Source organism: Rhodamnia argentea, chromosome 6 (genome assembly GCF_020921035.1).
Source record: "Rhodamnia argentea isolate NSW1041297 chromosome 6, ASM2092103v1, whole genome shotgun sequence".
In the NCBI taxonomy this organism is placed as follows: domain Eukaryota; kingdom Viridiplantae; phylum Streptophyta; class Magnoliopsida; order Myrtales; family Myrtaceae; genus Rhodamnia; species Rhodamnia argentea.
Window position 1 is genome coordinate 27,660,095 of NC_063155.1, and position 20,039 is coordinate 27,680,133.

At 43.6% G+C, this 20,039-nt stretch overlaps 3 protein-coding genes across 12 annotated transcripts; all 3 read left to right on the top strand.

Moving 5' to 3' along the window:
• The first annotated feature begins 205 nt into the window (after positions 1–205).
• Positions 206–637, top strand: LOC115756067. The gene has a single exon (XM_030695748.1). The coding sequence runs from the start codon at positions 206–208 to the stop codon at positions 635–637; it is 432 nt and encodes a 143-aa protein (XP_030551608.1).
• A 1,600-nt stretch (positions 638–2,237) lies between these two features.
• On the top strand, positions 2,238–9,012 carry LOC115757005 (amino-acid permease BAT1 homolog). Of its 3 annotated transcripts, XM_048279988.1 has the most exons (9): positions 2,238–2,522; positions 2,999–3,259; positions 5,461–5,721; positions 6,966–6,984; positions 7,090–7,309; positions 7,416–7,597; positions 7,957–8,246; positions 8,325–8,454; positions 8,657–9,012. In XM_048279988.1, exons 1-9 carry the CDS (start codon positions 2,368–2,370, stop codon positions 9,002–9,004), a joined length of 1,866 nt encoding a protein of 621 aa, XP_048135945.1. In that variant the 5' UTR covers positions 2,238–2,367; the 3' UTR covers positions 9,005–9,012. The 3 variants fall into 3 exon arrangements, with proteins under 3 accessions (XP_048135945.1, XP_030552921.1, XP_030552930.1); XM_030697061.2 differs by lacking the exon at positions 5,461–5,721 and having other exon boundaries at positions 2,241–2,522; XM_030697070.2 differs by lacking the exons at positions 2,238–2,522; positions 2,999–3,259 and adding an exon at positions 5,100–5,354.
• A 568-nt stretch (positions 9,013–9,580) lies between these two features.
• On the top strand, positions 9,581–14,534 carry LOC115728124 (putative zinc finger protein At1g68190). 8 transcript variants are annotated; one of them, XM_030658460.2, is made up of 6 exons: positions 9,581–9,892; positions 10,818–11,340; positions 11,525–11,893; positions 12,420–12,647; positions 13,382–13,683; positions 14,202–14,534. In XM_030658460.2, exons 2-6 carry the CDS (start codon positions 10,873–10,875, stop codon positions 14,293–14,295), a joined length of 1,461 nt encoding a protein of 486 aa, XP_030514320.1. In that variant the 5' UTR covers positions 9,581–9,892; positions 10,818–10,872; the 3' UTR covers positions 14,296–14,534. The 8 variants fall into 8 exon arrangements, 6 of the variants coding, with proteins under 6 accessions (XP_030514320.1, XP_030514348.1, XP_030514334.1 ...); XM_030658488.2 differs by lacking the exon at positions 9,581–9,892 and having other exon boundaries at positions 9,909–11,340; positions 11,576–11,893; XR_007198616.1 differs by lacking the exon at positions 9,581–9,892 and having other exon boundaries at positions 9,911–11,340; positions 13,382–13,763; positions 14,182–14,290.
• Positions 14,535–20,039: the final 5,505 nt, after the last annotated feature.

The window sequence follows — 20,039 nt, forward strand, 5'->3', positions numbered from 1 at the left end:
CGCTCCATTGGTTCCTTCTTTGGACCTGCTGAACCCTAATGCAATATCAATCAACATGCTTTCATTCAGATCCGTTCGCCTCTGAACCTCCTATATATACAAGCCTTTCTCGCAGACCTCTCTTCACTCATCAATCACACACCTCTCTCTTTCTCTCTCTCTCTCTCTCTCTCTCTCTCTCTCTAACCCACACCATACGCAGAAGATGGAGATGGTTCGTCCGAGCGCATACTACGAAGCCCTGAAGAGGTACTGGAGGAGAAGAAGATACCAAAGGCTATCCGGCAGCCCCACCAAGAGAAGCAAGCTGAAGGTCATGAGGCTCGGGGGAAGCGGCGGCAGCCGGCGTCAATGGAAGGTGCGGACGGCGTCGAGGCTCCGGTGGAAGATATCTGCCGCCTCGCTCTCCCCCATGAAGCTGCTGGCCAAGTTCCACAACGGTTACATGGACATGATGGTCGGTGTCGCGTGCAGCGTCATCAAGTCGACCAGCGGCGCCGGCATCTTGCGGGGGAAGCGGGTCGCCAAGGAGAGCCAGAAGATATCCATGGTCTCGACCGGGGAAGAGGTCGACGGCAGGTTCGTCATGGAGGTTTATAAGAAACTGGCGGCTTCGCGGCAACTGCCGGACTTTTGAGTTCGGAAGGAATCGTGAAAATTTCTTCGGTTGGATTGTTGTTTCGTGTATATTTTTGGGTTCCCTTTTTGTTGATTCATTGCGACTCTTGTGTGTGTGTCCCAAAAGCAAGGGATGTACTTCGTTTCAAATTTCTTGACTATGCGACTTCTTTATGTTGCGACTAGTGAGCCGTGTGTGCTCATCATTTGATAGCTGGTCGCTTCGGTTCGACGATGGAATGGACCTTTTCATACAAGAGTCGACATATAATCTCTTCAATTTGACAGTTTGCGTTTCGCACTATTAGCACGACAAAACACGGTGAAAATGACCGCTCCCGTGTGCCAAGACATTTGACACGGTCTCCTCAAGCGTGACCTAATTACACAAAGAAGATCCGTCCTATGTGATCTCCATATATCTCCTCGAGACCTACGGAGATTGGGGGGGACCCGTGCTGGAGCTTAGATTTGGCCGGAGACGACGAGTGGGACATACCGCAATCCATCTCAAAATGTGAGGGGGCAATTGACATGAAATAATGTGGAGTCAATTTGCCAATATCCCTGAAGTTTAGGGGGTTCAAAATGCAATTCGCAGAAGTTTTGGATCCAAATAGAAAATGTCAAGTTGGCAATCAAAGGCTGGCACGTGATTTGATTACTGATAGGCTATGTAGCAAGGACACGACACGACACGACACGACACGATACGATACGTCGACACGTGAATTCTTAAAAAATAGAAAATTTCGACACGTTGAGACACGTTATATATTAAATATATATTTTTTATATATATTTTTTGTCAGTATGACAACATACAACATAGATTTTGAATAATTTTAAATTTTCGTCTTTCTATGTGAAACCGGATTAAAATCAGATCAACGGACCAAACGACTGAACCGGTTCACGGTATACCGATCAGCCAACCTTAAATTCGCCTCTTCTGTTCTCTCTCTTTTCCTCACTGACCTGCTTCCCTCACTCTCCAGCGGCACTCTTTCCCTTCTCACTCACTCTCCAAGCGTGCTTTCTCTGTCTTGCTCTTGGAGTCGGGTCCTCCTTCTATCTCTTCTTCCCTCCCTCCCTCCTCCGGCAACGCCCCTCTACGGTTTTTAGATCTGTGGTCTTCTCCATGCATCTGCTGTTCCGAGGGGAGGCGGCGAGTCGTGACTGAGCCGAGAGCAGCGACATGAGAGAGAAAAGAGCGAGGCAGGTAGAGAACGCGAGAGAAAGAGATTAGCTCAGAAAATTTTGGATTTTTTTTTTCAATTTTGACTCACCTGCACACCGGACACGCGAGTCCCACACGTGTTCGTTCGGTTGATCAACTGTCGGAGCTCGGACACGCGTTGACCGCATGTCCGGTGGTGTCCGGCTCATGTCGGACACGTGTGTGACACGGAAAAATCTCTTTAACAGGCGAGTCCGTGCTACATAGCTGCTGGGCCCTTGTCCACGTCACGTTGTGCACACAGACTCGAAGGATTATAACTATAACTGTCAGTTGGTCAAAAGGTCAAACTACTCCTCCCCACCCCACCTTGATGCCTCACTTCACTATTGGACTGTTAGATACGACGGGGAAACTGGGAATCCCTCCTCATATCACCGTCGTCTCTCCCTCTTTGATCCCTTTCAACTTCTGCAGACTTCTGTATCCGTAAAGTCAAGAGAGAATCGCTGAGAACGACCCGAATTATCTTCTCCTTCTGAGACTTTCCCTTCTTCGGAGGAGCGACCATGGCGAGCCGTGAGGGAGACTTGGAAGATGCATCAGCAGCGGACGAATACCATCTCCTTCGAGACCGAGGGGACCGGGACGCCATCGACGATGCTTCTGACGATTCTCGGCTCAAGCAGCTCGGTTACAAGCAGGAGCTCCGTCGCAGCCTCTCGTACGTGCCTCTCTCCCTCTGCCTCTCTCGAATTCCAATATCTGATTCTCCGATTAGTTTATCAACCGAAATTAAGGCGACGAACGCGAAATTCCGCATCTCTCTCTCTCTCTCTGCTTTCCCCCGGAAATGGTGCGATGATCCTTGGAGATGTGATTGGTATCTGACTGAAATGAGAGCTTCGATTTGCGTCGTTTGTTCCTTTCTGGGGACACATCTCTACATGTCAGTTTCTATTTTCTCCTCGAAGCTGAAATGATTAGAACGACGGATTCACATTCGCCCGATGGGGAGTGGCAGAGATGGAATATGACAGTCGGGTCGGGTTGGATCGGTTTGGAAGGGATCATATGTATATGAATCTGTATTAAAGCTAACCCTGAACTTTCAAACATCATCTCTAAACTTTCAAATGATCCGATCAAGTTCTTGTATCGTTTCAAAGTATTGAATGTCGTCCTCGTGGTTTTGGGCAGAGCAATCGCCAACTTCTCCGTCACTTTCTCCATAATATCGGTGCTGACGGGACTCACCACCACTTATGGGACGGGGCTCACCTACGGCGGACCCTTGACCCTGATCTACGGCTGGCCACTCGTGGGCATGATGACCATGCTGGTCGGACTCTCGCTGGCCGAGATCTGTTCTGCTTTCCCGACCTCCGGCGGCCTCTACTTCTGGAGCGCCAAGCTCTGCGGGGCCGAGTGGGGCCCCCTCGCTTCTTGGTTCACTGGCTGGTACGCCATCACTCTCCTCTTTCGCTAACCTCACGTGCAGTAACACGTTAGACTAGGCACGACACATATCCAATGCAGCCTCCGCAAACACAACCTCAGAGCGAGGCGCACCGCATCGAAATCCTCATAGTTAATGGTCTTAGAATTTGCGACTCCAGTGTTAGTTTAGCGATTAGGAACAGATTCGTGTGCAGGGACCGGACACACGAACCGGGTGCAAAAAGTTGCACGTTTAGGCCTGCCCCCACTTCGACTTTGGCCCTATTTGTGGCGTCGAAATTCATGACATTCTGGCTGACGACTTTCCGGAAAGGGAAATGCTTCCCTGACAGCTGCAAGAGATCGTACAATCTCAATTGTAGATTCATATACCATCACCGTGTATTTTGCATAAAGCACTTATTAATTGAGAGATCGGTGGTTAGAAATAACTAATAGTACTGTCAGGCTAGTAGCTTATTTTACATAAAACACTTATTAATTGAGAGATCGGTGGTTAGAAATAACTAATAGTATTGTCAGGCTAGTAGCTTTCTTTCGAAAATTACCTACGCAGTGTGTGATCCGAATCCAACTGGAAAACTGAATTGGCCCATGATGTGGCCCATTGTATGACTAGGCCCGTTGTATGACACGGTCCAAAATCTCATTACACCGTCGCATGCCCACATGGGTCAAAGATTCGGATTCCGTTTCGAAGTTTTGGCACGCACGTTTCGCCAACCCAAAAGCACGTGGGAGCTGAATTTTCTGACTCAGCCCTACCTATGACATTTATAAACAAATATCTTTCTGGTCAACTTTGCTGATAAATCGGTAATTTTTCGTGCGGTTTCTAAGGAAACACGTTGGCGCCATCGAAACTCCCATCTCCATGGAAAAGCGGCGATGTTTGTTTCTACTTTGAAAAATCAAACCAGTTAGGAAAAATCATTTTGTGAAAAAGAAATTTCTTACGATGAAGCTGTTGACTTGCCGAACATGGTAATGTAGCATGTGTGTTAGAAAGATTGTCACTTGATTCGACTAGACCATTCTCAATTTTCGAGAATAGAAAGTTGTCGAAAAAAAAATGGTAACCTCATGTAGTCGTTGCACGAAATCGCACTCTTCGAAATACCCGGAACCTTAAAGCTTACATGTGATAAAAACATTCCTGTTGAGAATTAAAATTCCAAATGGGTTTCAATTATTACATGTAAACTTGCGTATCAATATTTACATCCTATAAAAAAAAATTCAGCGTCCGAGTATGTGAAAATATTCAACGCCTCTTATGAATTTAAGCATTCCAAGGGAGGATTGGCGATATAGAGGTACAGAAAGCGACATGAACGTGGCACGATGTCAAATTGTGGTGGAGCTCGACGGAGGAAAACTTAGTTGAAAAATATTTGATACTCCATCGGATACGATCACCCCAAAACAATAGAAAAACCAAAGTTCACATGCACGAAATCATCCAGACCAAATATGAAATTACAATGTAGATATCAATGTCCAGTGTCTTGATCTCGATTGGCTGTCTTGGGTATGACAAGCTGGAGTCAGCCGGCACAAACCATCGGCAAAAAAGGAAAAGGGAAAAATTACACAAATCAAAGAAGGAGATGATTGACCGAAGAGAAGAACGGTATTCGGCCCGACTTGAGATGAGAAGCAACGTTTTCCAGGGAGTCACGCTCGCAAGCTCGCGTCTTTCCCTTCTCTCGTCATTCCGTTATCGGCTGCTGCTCCGTTTGACCCAACCCCCCTTCGGAGTAGCGATCCAAGAACCGAACTCTTTTGATATTTCGAGATGACTTTGCTACGCTGATTTGGTTGGACTGCTCCTCACCGAAAGAAAGAGGAAGGAAGGAAGGAAAAAAAATCTCACAGAAACAGAGAGAGAGAGAGGCTGATCGCACCATTCTTAAAGTCTCTCTCTTTTTCTGGGCTGTGTGAAGAAGAAGAAGAAGAAGAAGAAGATGGTTTGGGATCGCGATAAGAGGGACCTTCCGACTCATGCAGCTCAGAACGGTGGCGTATCCGTTGACTCGGGTCACGCCCGTTTGCATGAGCTCGGCTACAAGCAGGAGCTCAAGCGCGACCTCTCGTAACACTCTCTTTCCTGTGTATCTCCGTAGTTTCTTCTGGGTTTTGCTCGAATTGGGTTTTGTCACTGAGGCGTTTGGTTCGGTGGGATAAACTTTTGTTTGCAGGGTGATTTCGAATTTTGCGTTCTCATTCTCGATTATATCGGTGCTCACTGGCATAACCACGCTCTACAACAGTGGGCTCCGTTACGGGGGGCCGGCCTCGATGGTTTACGGGTGGTTCCTTGCTGGTCTTTTCACCATGTTGGTCGGTTCGTCCATGGCTGAAATCTGTTCAGCTTACCCAACCTCTGGGGGCCTCTATTACTGGAGTGCCAAGCTCGCCGGCCGGAAATGGGCACCCTTCGCATCTTGGTTGACTGGCTGGTAAATTGTTCTTCGGCTAGCTTTATAAGCGTTTATGCAGACACTACTAATTCCCTCAATGGAGACCCCAATTTCTACCCAGCGTCCTATATGCTATATTAGCGAATTAAATCCGTTAATTTTCGTATCATTTGCTTCGACAAGTAATTGTGTTGGATGAAGTGGACAAAACCAATCGCATTATGGCTATCGAGCGCAAATATATACTTTTATGGAGTCTGGTGTCGGTGTCACTTTTCCTTGATATGTGATCGCTTTGATCTAGTAGGTGCCTCTAACAATTCCTTGTTGTTGGTTGGATTTTGTGAAGTCTCATCACATTCTAGAAAGGATATCAAGAATGTCTCATTGCTGTCACTTTGCCTTCATGATTGCGGTCTGGCACTTTTCATGGGTCAGCGTGAAATGCAGCCAACATAGGGTGACATTCAGGAGCGCAATTTGAACATTGAAACTCACTACTCTCCCTACAGGCCCTCTAGTTTGCAGTAACTTCAAGGATAGGCAGGTGGATAGGTTAAACATTATAAAGTGAAGAATTACAGCGGGCAGACGAGTGTGGTTCATGGAAAATGCTCAAATGCATTGAAGAGCTATCCCTGCTGTAGTTTTTTTTTTGGGTCAAATCCCTGCTTTAGTTTAATAGGCTGAAATTCTACCTGAGGAGGAGCGAGTACAGCAGTCAATAGCTCTAGTGGTAATCTGCAGATGCGTCACATTAAATCAATGCAACCATGGAAGTGTTCCTGTGTTGGCATTACTACATGCTGGAAGGTTGACTGGAGGGAGTTAAGGAGAAGGGGAGTTATTTATTGTTTTTCTTTACAAGCCCATTTAATTGGCAATTGTCTTTAAGAGCAAATTCTGAATCCGTCGGTCTCACCTTGATGTGAGTTCTGAATATGCAATTCCATTTACTTAAACAGACTAACCACATGAAACTGCTAATATTTTAGTTGTGCAATCCAACCCCGACTCTTGGTTTGCCATGTCAAAGAAAATTCAGCGAAAAGAGTCGAATTATAATGGTAGGTGCATAAACTTGAAAAAGCTCCATGTCAGATTATACTGATTCAAGTTGGATTTTCCTCTGTCATGCAACCAGCCTGTTCTCATTTATATTCCTTATCCAACTATGTGCAAGTATCTGGATGTAGCTTCCATTTATATTCTCAATCTTTAAGAGCTGAATATTTCTTTTCATTGATGTCTTTCCTAACATGCTCACAAATTCTCTCTTTCAGGTTCAATATTGTTGGTCAGGTACTTCTGAAAACTCCTTACTATGGAATTTCGATTCCTTTGCTGTATTAGGTGACACCAAGGTTTTACCAGTTCTAAAAATATCTGGTATATTTTCATTTGCAGTGGGCGGTCACAGCTAGCATAGACTTCTCTCTGGCACAGTTGATTCAGGTTATTATTCTCCTCAGCACTGGCGGCAAAAATGGTGGTGGATATGAGGCATCGAAATATGTTGTTATTGGTTTCCATGGGGGAATTCTGCTCCTTCATGCTATTATGAACAGTTTTCCTATTTCGGTTTTATCTTTCTTTGGACAGCTAGCTGCCGCTTGGAATCTTCTAGGTGAGGAATCGAAACCCTGCAAGAACATTTCACGAGGCTTAATTTATCAATTTCGTTAGCGATTCTTTCCTTCATCCTCCTACAAGCCTTGGCATTCTGGTTTCAGGTGTTGTTGTTCTCATGATTCTCATCCCCTGTGTTGCGAAGGAAAGGGCTAGTGCCAAGTTTGTTTTCACTTACTTCAACACTGATAATGGGGAAGGGATTGACAGCAGAGTCTATATATTTGTTCTCGGACTTCTAATGAGTCAGTATACACTTACTGGGTATGATGCATCTGCTCACATGGTAAGTCTACCTTCATTTCTTTTCTTTTTTCTGTTCAACTCTGGGAACAGAATCATTGTGAACACGAGACTTAAATGGGATTTTGAGATAAAATCGTCAGAAAAGCCCCATGACATAGGAAATTTGCTCAATCCTATGCTTTAAGTTACAGTTGATGGGAACATTGTATAGCTACTTACTTAGTACATCAATACCTTTCACTTTGCTTGGAGATCCTGCCTATTCTCGACCATATATATTCTGAATGCAATATAATCAGATGCGTAGTTTACTTCAGCCCCTTTTTTTATCTTCATGATCACCTAAATGTTTAGATGTGTGAAACTGAAATCCTGCTTCCCATATCCTTCTTTTTCTAGACAGAGGAAACCAAGAATGCTGATAAGAACGGTCCAAAAGGGATTATTAGTTCTATCGGGATATCTATTATTTTTGGATGGGGTTACCTAGTAGGTATCACCTTTGCAGTGACAAACATCCCGTATCTCCTAAGTGATGAGAACGATGCTGCTGGATATGCAATTGCCGAAATATTCTATTTAGCATTCAAAAGCAGATACGGCAGCGGAGTTGGGGGTATAATTTGCCTAGGGATGGTCGCTGTTGCCATATTTTTCTGTGGCATGAGTTCAGTCACCAGCAATTCCAGGTAAACATTTTTATATCTGGAAGTATAATCGGATTGACTCAGATTAGGAGGCTCATGTGATGCAAATGTCGTTGTCAGGATGGCTTATGCATTTTCGAGAGATGGAGCGATGCCGTTCTCATCGCTGTGGCATCAAGTGAATAAGCAGGAGATCCCAATAAATGCAGTTTGGCTTTCCGCTTTTATATCTTTTTGCATGGCGCTGACCGTAAGATCATCATTTTTCTCCTTTTCACCCCTTAGAATTTTCTATTTCCTGCTTCGGGACATTTTAGATCGTATCTGTTTGATCCATCGACGTGGAAAGATCTAATTAAGCGCCACTTTAGCTCTGTCCTGGCCAATTCAACCAACTATTTTCTGCATCCCTCAATCTGCTGATCGGTGTGCTTCTTCAATCTGTTTTGCAGTCTCTCGGAAGCATTGTAGCTTTCGACGCGATGGTGTCCATAGCGACGATCGGGCTGTACATTGCTTATGCCCTCCCGATTTTCTTCAGGGTGACCTTGGCCCGCAAGACCTTTGTCCCAGGGCCATTCAACTTGGGTCGGTACGGGGTGGTAGTTGGTTGGACTGCGGTCCTCTGGGTTGCCACCATCTCGGTTCTCTTCTCATTGCCCGTGGCCTACCCCATCACGAAAGAGACACTCAATTATACTCCTGTTGCAGTCGGTGGCTTGTTCATTCTTACGGTTTGTTCTTGGGTCTTCAGCGCTCGGCATTGGTTTAGAGGTCCCATAACGAACATAGATACTTGAATTCAGGGTATGAGATTCTTTTTATCCGAGGTTCCTCGACATATGAAGACCTTTCCTTAGGAGTAAATGTCTGGTATCCGATTAGAGGAAGATTATCCATGTTGACTGCAGAATCATCACATTGTAATCTAGCTCCGACAGGTTCAATTTTAGCTCCTCGTAATTCAATTTAGTATGGCATGTTTTAATGGGACAAGAAAACGTTGATGTTAGAATGGAGAGGTGATAATGTGACATCCTTGCATCAAGTCACGCAAGGTATTGTCCGCTTTGCTTCATTCTATATCGAGTCTCATGATTTTATCATTTGGCATCCAAGCGAGCGATCGGTCTCCACCCTCGTCGGATCGGATTGTTACAAATAACAAGAATGTAACCTAGAATATAAGTCGTGCTTATAGAAATCAAATCGATGACATATTAGAATGTTGTCGGATTGGCACTTGGTCAAAACCCAAGTGAGGATGCATAGGGAATAATTTGGGTCGTTCATGTAAAACTTCAAAAATCAATCTTGGAGCATTGCTTCCCTTCCGAGACCACTGGCCGAAAGAGCCAAGCCGTCATCTGCACTGCTTTTCCCACGTGGCGATTGTCCATTGGGCATCATTTCCGAACTTATGGATAACAGTACGGGCTTCACATGCACAAACCCAGATAACGTCAGCGGGGCCCACGCGGCCCACGTGTCGCGATCCACGTAAGAAAGTTCACGCCCCAGAGCTGACACGTAGGACGAAAAGGTTGGCTGGGCTGGGCAAAGATGAGATCAGAGAAAACAGAAGTGGGAGATAAAGCTCCAACGTCAGAGATGAATTTTCCCGGGAAAATGGAAAGCGAAAGGAAAGGAGAAAAGCCGAGTTCCTGATTTTCTCTGGAAGTAGGCAGGTAGCGTCTTTTTAGTCTTCTCTCTTGATAGGTTGATTTGCAGAAGATGATCCTCATTTTCTATGTTGTTGTGGCTCGCGAGAGTGCTTGGTTTTTTGATTTTTTACCTTTCATTTTTTCTGTTTTGATTTAGCTACATGCACATGGAAAAGTAGTGTCTGAAAATCAGGTGGGAGTGTAAGAACTGTAGAGATCTGCGCGATTGAATTGACGTTTAGCTCGTATAATTGAAGTCTCAGAACGTGGTTGATAATCTAGCGCGACATGGAGCTGAAATTCTCACTTCTAGCAATGCATATCTAAAAGAGCCGAGCAGTTTCTAGGTTGGAACATGTTCCCGACAAAGAGTTCTGATTTTCCTTAGGAATGGGTTTTAAGAATGATTCTCTAGGCTTTTGGTCCGGCACCTGCGACGCCCTTTAAACTTTTCTTGCATCTTCGCGCCATTCGTTTTCTATAACAAAGCAGTGAGGATCACGAAGCTATATTCGTGTTATCTGGTAAAGGGTAAAGCATATGTGGAATAAGCAATATGCAGTATGATCTGATTGGTTTTCTTCTTTTACTATCTACTTTCTTTATCTCCTTAGATGGGCAATTCAGATATAATTCACATCATAGATGAAAAACCTTGACTGATTTCTATAACAGGACCGAAGTTCCTTAAGCTTTGTATGCGTGGGACTTCTGGTTTTTTTATTCGTTAGGAACCATCCTTGGGATCTTGACAGTTTGATGGCTACATAAGCCTGGTGTTAAAGCCATGATCATGTCTGTTTTGATGGTTCTCTACTGGATGCCTGGTTTCCCGTTTATAGTTGAATCATTTGTTTATGTGTAGCCAGTTGATAGATAACATTAGCAAGAAGCATTCTCATACGGAGGCGTATAATGGTACTGACCCTTGGATGGGGTTGGCATACAGAATCATGACACCAAAATATTGAAGCTTATGATCCAAAGTAAAAAAAAAAAAAAAAATGGAGAAAGTCTGTGAATTCTGCATGGCTTTGAGGCCTGTCATCTACTGTCAAGCCGACGCAGCGCAACTTTGCCTCTCTTGTGATGCAAAAGTCCATTCAGCCAATGCAGTGTCTAACCGCCATCTCCGATCTCTCCTATGCGATTCTTGCCGGTACCACCCAGCGTATGCCCACTGTCTGGACCACAAGATGTATATCTGTCGTAATTGTGACAGGAGGATCCACGATGGGTCTTGTCAGCATCGGAAGCAGGCAATCAACAGTTACATGGGATCCCCTTCAGCTAATGACTTTGCACAATTATGGGACTTAGACTTGAGCCAATGGGGCAATCTTGCTTGCACCGGTCCATCTGTTTCCTCTTCCCACAAATTCATGGATTTGGGCACAATAACTGCGGATACTTCAGGTTCTGTCTGTCCAGGGGAATGTAATGTTGGATCAAGAAATCAACAAAGAGCTAAGGTAGGAATATTTTCATAATTGTCAATTGCATAAGCTCTGTTAATTTGTGTGATGATTAACAAGTCATCATAAGATATCAAGTTGAGTTCTACGTGGCCGATTTGAGCTTGTTTTGCATATTGGTAGTCGTAAATGGACAAATAGAATGACTGTTCCTGTGTCTATTATCTCCTCCTTTTTCCAGACATCATGCAACAGTCAACAGAATCAGTCGTCTTGCTTCATTATGCGACAGATTTTTGATTTGAGAAAGCTACAACTAAATGAGAAGATGGACAATTTGCCTTTGATTTCTGATCAAGAGCAAAATTATTTGTCTCCGTCATTTTCTCATAGTCCAAGGAAGTTCAATGAGACTACTGATCAGAGTTTACAGAGCTGCCACGATCTTTCTGGTGAAAGGAATACCTTGCTCCGGGATCTGAATGTGGAGACCTTTCCTTCGGCATTTTCCACACTAGGGAACGTACCATCATCTTCAACCTCTGGTAATCCTAGTCCCTGGCAAAGCGAATCCATCTGGCAATGCAGAAGCCCTTCTCAGACTAGTCAGGTTTGATCATTGTCATTGAGTCTGCAGTATATGATAATTGCATGCTATTTCTCAGTTCAGTTCTCCAAGTGGGATGCAGCGTTCGTTTATAATGGAGTTTCCTCTTCTTTAAATTTATTTAACATTTTGATTAAAAGTTCAGGGGGAATTTTCATTGAACAAGAAGAACTTCATAATCATGAATTAGCTTAGACAGTTCAAAGGTTCAGTAGGAGTTTTGGACAGAGTTATGTGGTTCTTCTGTTCATTAATTTTCAAATCATTAGTCGTGCTGCTCCTATCGCTTCTTGACGTAGTTGCACGTAGTAGTGATGAGAGATGTGCTGCTAAGATGCTGATAGCGAGAAGGTGAAATGTAATGGGCTTCCTATATGGTACTTTTTGCTAAAAGCCTTCAGTGAGAAGTGCCAGTGCTTTGATGGTAAAAGTTATAACCCAAGAAAGGGAATTTTTTTAATCTACTGTGGAAAGGTTTGTCTTCATCTGCATGATGCATTTCTACTCATGGAGAGCCATTGATGTGCAGTTTTGGGCCCAAAATATGCAAGATCTTGGGGTATGCGAAGATCTGGTTTGCCATGACAATTTGAACATTCCAGAAGTTGATGTGACATTCCAAAACTACGAAGAACTTTTTGGACGAGAACAAGACACGATCCGAGCTCTGCTTGATGAAAGCGAGCTGGCATGTTCTTCTGTGGACAAGGATGTTCCTCTTGATGACTCAGAGAATAGCCATGCCGAACTTCTCCAGGTTTTACTAACACCCCCTTAAGAAGAACCTTTTTAATTACTATGACTCGAATTCCCAGTTGGAGAATCATACTGCAGGGTAATAGATTTAGATTCTATCCCCACCCTCCACCTTCCCACAACCACACGGACGCGGACCAAGAAAAGAGGAGAAGAAAGTTATTACAAACTGCAGGAAATAGCAGAAGGAATAGGTTACTGAATCATAATAGTTTCCCTTTGAGTATGAAACGTTAAAAGAACACATTATTGTGACAATCTGCTGAATATGACAGACCGGTGATGATAAGTACAAGCAACTTGCTCGATTAGTTCAGACTTAGTACTGCCATGGGATGGTCTAGGATAGCTATCATGAATCGGCGCTTTTTCCAATTAATGTACTGTTCTTTTGCATGGTCTAGTCTGGATTTTGGAAACAAGAGCCTAGAGGTTCAGAAATACAGGCATTCCCTTTGACAAACTGTTAAGTATTCGTTAAATCACCACAAATCTGTTGTTTGTGTTGTTCGCTTGAAGCAGTGGATCGAGGAAGATAACCGGAGGTGATAGGTAGGCAAATTATAAACGGTCTCAAATTTGGTCAAAGTTCATTTGTTTGGATAAAATGCTGTCACCAATTTTCTGGCAGGCCTGACAAGATGATTTTCAATACTTTAGTCCCTAAGTAACATGCAGTTTCGGACTCTATGATGTGCATCTGATCTCACAGCAGGATGGAATTTTCTACGACAGGATATTTCAGTGGCTACATCTGTTTGCTTCGGCGCCACCCCAGTTATGGACGGAGACACAGTTCTTACCAACCAGGTTAATTTCATACAGCGGGGGACCTTGGATCTGTGCCCCTCCATTCGACGATCTTATTCGATGTTGTCACCCTCAATTTCAAGGCTCAGTTCAGAAAGCACCGGTTTAGATTCTCTTGAAAGCGGTCTTTCACCCAGCATCATTAGAGGAGAACAACAATGCGACTCGCATGAGGAGGGCAGACAAACCGACATGATGAGCAATACGCACAGAGAGAAACCTCGAAGGTGCGCACTAATTCGACCCCAAAAATAAAAAAATGTGTCCTCTCAATGATTTGAGTTCTTCTATTGACTCGTTTTAAAAAGTAAGCGAACTTATTCTACTCTGATTGCTTAAAAGGAGGTGTTCATAACTTGAGTTTCATATCTGGACCGCTGTATAAAAAAACTAGTCCGGAATACTGATTGATTCATCATGAGCGCATCGACTTTGCTGGACTAAATTACTTTCCTCATGTTGATGAGGGAATTACTTCATGTTCTATAGGGCAATGGGTCGTTTTAAGGTGCTTGTTTGCGCACAGATTTGCCACCTATGCCCTTGAGCAGGCAAGGTTGGAAGTATAGACAGTTCTTGCCTTAACATATTTGTACCTAAGTACAAGGATCTTTAAATTAATGCTGGTCGACATCATGGCAAGGGGTGAAAGAAAAGCTAATATCGGTCAACAAAAAGCTTGTTCTAAGATTGGTCAACATTCATCTTGTTCTTTCTGAAAGCAGAGGAACGTTCCTTCTTCCAGGCATGAGAAAAGAATTCAGAATGCATCCCGAAGAGGGAGAGCAGCAGATGCGCGGAAGCGTATAAAGGGAAGGTTAAAGACCGACGGGGCATGAATCTGACATCGTCGGAGTCGCGAGAAGCAACTGAAAATGGGTCTTCCTTCGTCTTCATGTCTTGTAGCTGCGCTGTACATATATGATGAGCTCTAAGAAATTACTGGGGCCATGGATCTTGTCCTGCTACTTTCTTTTGCTTTCTGAAATGTAAATTAATTCTCTTTATCTCGAGCAAACGCAGGCAAAAATACATGCTTAGAGTGTCATTAAGGAGTTCCCATGGGATTATGGAGAAGGAAAACAGAGGCCAGAGGAATCTGCAGAGAAGAGAAGGAGCCGTTCTTCAGAATTTTTTTTTTTTTCTTGTCGTTTCTTTTTTGTGGGTTGGCAGGTGGGGGTTGGTGGATGATACCGGAGGCCTCGTCAAAAGGGAAAAAAATGGAGGGGATCGATGATAATTCTTGTCGCCTACCCAACACATCCGTTCGTTCACGTTCGCCCTTTGGATCTGATAAATCCACCGCACGGTTCAAAAGAGGAGGGTGACACTACCGAAATGGGATCCAATGTGGAGGACCGTGTGGACCGCCGTATGAGGCCATCCTTCGACGGCTTCAAACGGACAAATTCTTAGGGCAAGCTTTTGGGGAGGGAGACTAGTCTATCGTCGGTGACCATTACCATTTCAGTTTCCTTTAAGATAAATAATCTTTTATGTGCAACAAAAGGCTTCTAAAAATTCTTGTCTGTATCCGAGCTCACGGCGGTTGTGTTTTTCTTAGCGGTTGATTGATCATGTGAGCCCCACGTAATCAACAACTATGATTACTTTTGATCGACTGGTCCAGGTTCGGACAAGAGTTTCTCCTTGTGGCGATGCAGTGCTGCTCTGACGTCGAAAGTACCACCACTAACCTTGCATTACGCTTACTGTGACACGGATATCTCATACTATCGTTGAGTTGTCAAAATCACAAAATCTGTATATAAGTGTCACCAGCACCCCAAACTTGTACTAGCCTGATAAAAATAGCATATGTCTACAACTAAAAGCCTTATATTTTCCCTACTGTGACATCAGCATGCCAAACTTTTATTTTTGTGGTTTCACCAAAAACTCAAAACTTTGTACTAGTGACGGAGGGTATTTTTGCCGGAATCCATGGGCAATTTTTCAAAGTTCGGAGTTTAGGGCTTTTAATGGCAGGTGGAGAGTATTTTTGTCACAGTGGTACAATCTTCGAAGAATTGATTAGCATTTTTGTTGACGCCTAAAAAAAAAAAGGTTCGAGGTATTGATAGTTAAGGGTTTAATGTGGTATTAACCCTTAAGCTCCATATAAGTGTTGTCATTCTGATACCCGCACCAAAATTACGACAAAGGAGAATACATTGTTTAATATGTGATACCGCATACGGTATGACAGCAGGAAGGGATAATAAAATTAGCATAGCAATGAAATTAAAGCGTACGAAACAAGATTACACGTTACATGGGAAATTGCAAATGATATGTGTCATATTTCTTTTTTTTGTTCAACCATTATCATGAAGCTTGGTGCGGCCGCACCAAATCAAAGCTTCCTAAAAAAGATTATTAAGATCAAATTTCGTAAAAGCTGTAGTCGCGAGCATCGTGTATCGAACCATTCAAATGTTGCGGGGGAAGACTTTTGTGGGTTATTTTCTTTTGGGGCATTTGTCGTGGGAGTAGAGAAGGTAAAGGTCCGAGGCGCACCCGAGAGCGACCGGTGTCAACCGCTAACCCGACAGTGGGGTGACCCAAATTTGGGTCGCTTTATTGGATTTCCCACCCCACAATTTTGGCCCTTTTGAGTATCCAATGATTTGACCATTTCCCCCTCCCCTTTTCTTCCTCTGTTTCGCATCCCCGCCACCCCCACGCGACCGTATATCCTCCTAACGCACGCGCTTTCTAGAAGCATTTTTAGATAGGAGAAGGACTAATATTAAAAAAAAAAAAACTCAAACTTTAGCTTATGTCTTAATTATATCCAAAAAAAAAAAATTGTATCTTATAAAAAAATCCTCAATTTTTATTTTTATCCCAATTCTACCGGCCGAATACAAAAAAAAAAAAAAATCAACTTTAGCATCTGTTCCAATTAGATCCAAAAAAATTTTTGTTGTCGGTCGTCATCTCCACCATCTTCTCTCTCACTCTCTCTCGTCTTGCGGGTCAGATTCCTCACGATAGTCGTGACCTCAAGTGAAGATCCCGACACCATGGACGACCTCGACAAGAATGTCCAATGGGTGGCGGGGTGAGGGATCGAGGAAGTGTTGAGACGAGAATTTGTGGCGAGTCCATTTGTGGGGTCACAAGGCAAGCCTTTTGGCAATAGGACGACAATGCGAGGTGAGTTGGCGAAGGTCACAATGGCAAGCATAAGGGGGTGGGGGCCGTCCTTGGTGACTAAGCTAAGGCTTAGGGTTAGAGTTTTAGGTGTAGGAGATGCATATCGGTGGGTGTGAAGCGGTGTGTATGAGCATTTATCGAAAGAAAAATTGCAAGATCTTAACTAGATACGGAACTCTATAAAAATGAGAATACCAACTTGTACTTTCAATCACAAAAGGTTGCCCCAATGGCCACCCTTTTCATTTGAAAATGGAAGATGGGAAGTTCGATTTCTCATCTTTTCATAGAGGCTGAGATGGAGGTACGTGAATAAATGAGCCATTTTCAAAAATAAAGAATGTAGAGTGGTCGAAAACTCAAATATGCGTTTTCAATGTCGTACTAGCAATTGGAGATCAAAACCATGGACGAGTTTGGGTAGGGGTGTTCATAGTCCGGGCCGGTCCTATCCCGGTGTGGAACCGGGAGACCCGACCGAAGTCCCGGTTCCCAAATTTTCAAGACCAAGGACCGAACAAGGATCGGCGGTCCAGTCCCGGTCCTAGCCCAGTGGGATCACTAAAATCTAACCTTTGAAATATAATATGCTTTGATTGCATATTAATTTACAATTTATACCCCTGGTTGAAGAAAAAAATACGCTGGTTCGGTTTGCTCACCTTCATAATGAAGGCGTGTCTTCGTATAATGGCGGGTTTAACAATGACATTGGTCTAACCGTTGACACAATAGAGATATATAAAGGACATAATCGAAAAAACTTAGCTAACGAAGACATATTAATAGTGATGTTGTTCACTAAACGGATTCCACATCCAAGCAAGTGTACGAAACAAAATACAGGATTACTCATTGAAATGAACAACCGAAACGCATGAATAGTAAGAAATTGTTATCACTATATTAAATGAACCGATTGAATCATTTCTTTTTGAAAAGAACATGCCAGTGTACACTCACCACACAATGCCTTGGAAAAGATCATGATAAATAGGATATACCGCATTCATAACATTGAGGGGTTATCCAAGTATCAAGAATGTACAACCTAACAATGAAAATGGCTCGAGAAATGAAAATTGAAAACTAATAAAAGCTTCATTTTTTTAATTATACATATTATAGGTGGTCCAGTTCGAGCAATCCGGGCCGATCCCATCCACCTGGAACCAAGGACCGAACCGCCCGATCACCGGTCCCATTTATTAGGACTGGGGACCGGACCACCCCTCTCAAGGACAGGACCAACCCGCCCGGTCCGGTCCGATCTCGGGCCGGTCCGATCCGGTTTGCTCACCCCTAGGTTTGGGAGTTTTCGAATGCTTTAACTTCAATCATGGCTAGAAGGCAAAATAAAAAGGATAAGCATATTGAAAATTCTAAAATTTATCATGAAAGTGCAATTTGTCCTGAAACTTTCAAAAAGCGCAATTGAGTCCTAAAATTTTTCAAATTAATGCAATCGAGTCCTTTTATTAGCTTCGTTCGACTTAGCTAACCAAAAGACGTGGCTTTTTTTATTATTTTCTCTCTCGTACATGACACCGACATGGCTAAAATATGAAAGATAATGCCAAAATGACATTGTGAGAGAGAGAGAGAGAGAGTGGCAAAAGAGGCTAGGGCACACAGGAGCCTCACCGCCGTTGCCCACCATCATTGAAAAGGGCCGGCAAGGGTGTGGTTGAGGTCGCTGATCCCCAACTAGTGGATAACTCCTATCAACCGCAAGCGAGGGTCGTCGGCCCTCACACAAATCGGCCGAGGACTGCCACCAGCGAGGTCGCGGCTCCACCCCGTCCATTATGGATATGTATAAATCATATCCATATGGTTTTAGAAGATGGTCCACAATCCATACGAACAATAGCAAGTGTAGAATACGCGCCCCTACAGGCGCTTCGAGGAAGAGCACTTTGGCATCACCTCCATACTTTAGCATCGTCAAGTCAACAGGCCTTATTATCTAGCCAAGAATAATCCGCATTTACAAATTCACCGATAATTGTGACGTACAAATTGCGTGGCATGACGTAAAACCGGGTCTCCCTCCATGCTTTCAAGCCCATTTGATGGAGCCCTGATTGAGCCACAGGCTGAGAAGGAGAACGCCCACGAACGACGAAGGGGATAGAAATAGATCATAGGCAGGAGACCCTGGCCGGCGAGGGTCACGGACTCACCCGTTGAGAATGAGCCCTGATTGAGCGATATGATTTTAAATTTTGAATTTCGAACTTTTATTTTCTTTTTTCTCTTTGCTTTCTTCTTTTTTTTTTTTTTTTTTTTTGTCATTGTGCCGACCATGGTCATACCTCGGCGCCCTCACCAAGACCCAGCAAAAAAGTCATAATCCTAATATACATTTGTCAATTCAGTTCTAAACTTTTTAATTTTGTCATTTGAGTCTTAAATCTTTTGACAATTTGCAATTTGAGTCCATTGGCAAGAAATTAATGACGTAGTGGTCGGCTATGCCACACAGGAAAAAAATAAAAACAAAAAAGAAATCATAGGACCTCGCTGGCACAATAACAAAAAAGGAAAAAAGAAAAGGAAAATTCAAAATTCAACAAAATTAATTAAATAAATTACAAAAATTGTCCAGATCAACGCCCATCATACCACGCAAGATAACCGACGCCCACATCAATGATTTCTTGCCAATATGACTCAAACGACAAACTGTTAAAAGGCTTAAGATTCAAATAACAAAATTAAAAGGTTTAGAACTAAATTGACAAATGTACAATAAGTCTAAGTCTTTTTGGACAATTTTCTCACTCATATTCTGCGTAGGACATGGTGTGAAATGGGTCGGATACGCATTATTGGCTTATCATGAGAGTGGGGGAAGATACAACAACGAGAGGGTCAACGAAGAACAGGATGAGTTCCGTCGAATGGGCCATCATCATGAACCTTTGATAAGGAAGGGCACGGCGTGGCATTGCATCAGCCGTTGGATCGTGATCAGAAGGCACTGTACGTGGCCGCACCATGCATGGAGAGGAGGAGGAGTGGTGTAATGATGGGGACATCGCCACCAACTTTGTCAAGGTGCGAAAAAGAATGGGGGTGTGCGAGTGTGAATAGCGAAAAAGCGAGATCCAAGCACGATCTCGCCGCTGACTTTGGCATTTCTTCTGCCCTCTCGCTGTCTTTGCTTTTGGCAAAGTGAGTGAGATTATCTGGTAGTCGTCGTTTACCAATTCAGCGGCTGGCTGGCTTTTCTTCTTGCACCAGACGTCCAAGGCTTCTGGTTCTGTACAGGTACAGCTATTGTTTCATTCATGATTCCACAGTCAATGTCGTGCCAGAATGGTCAATTAGAGACGCAGTGAGGACCACTGTAGTTTCTTTTCATCGTTTGTTCTCTTGTAGGCATCCCAGGTCAGGCCAGGCAACAACCCACTTT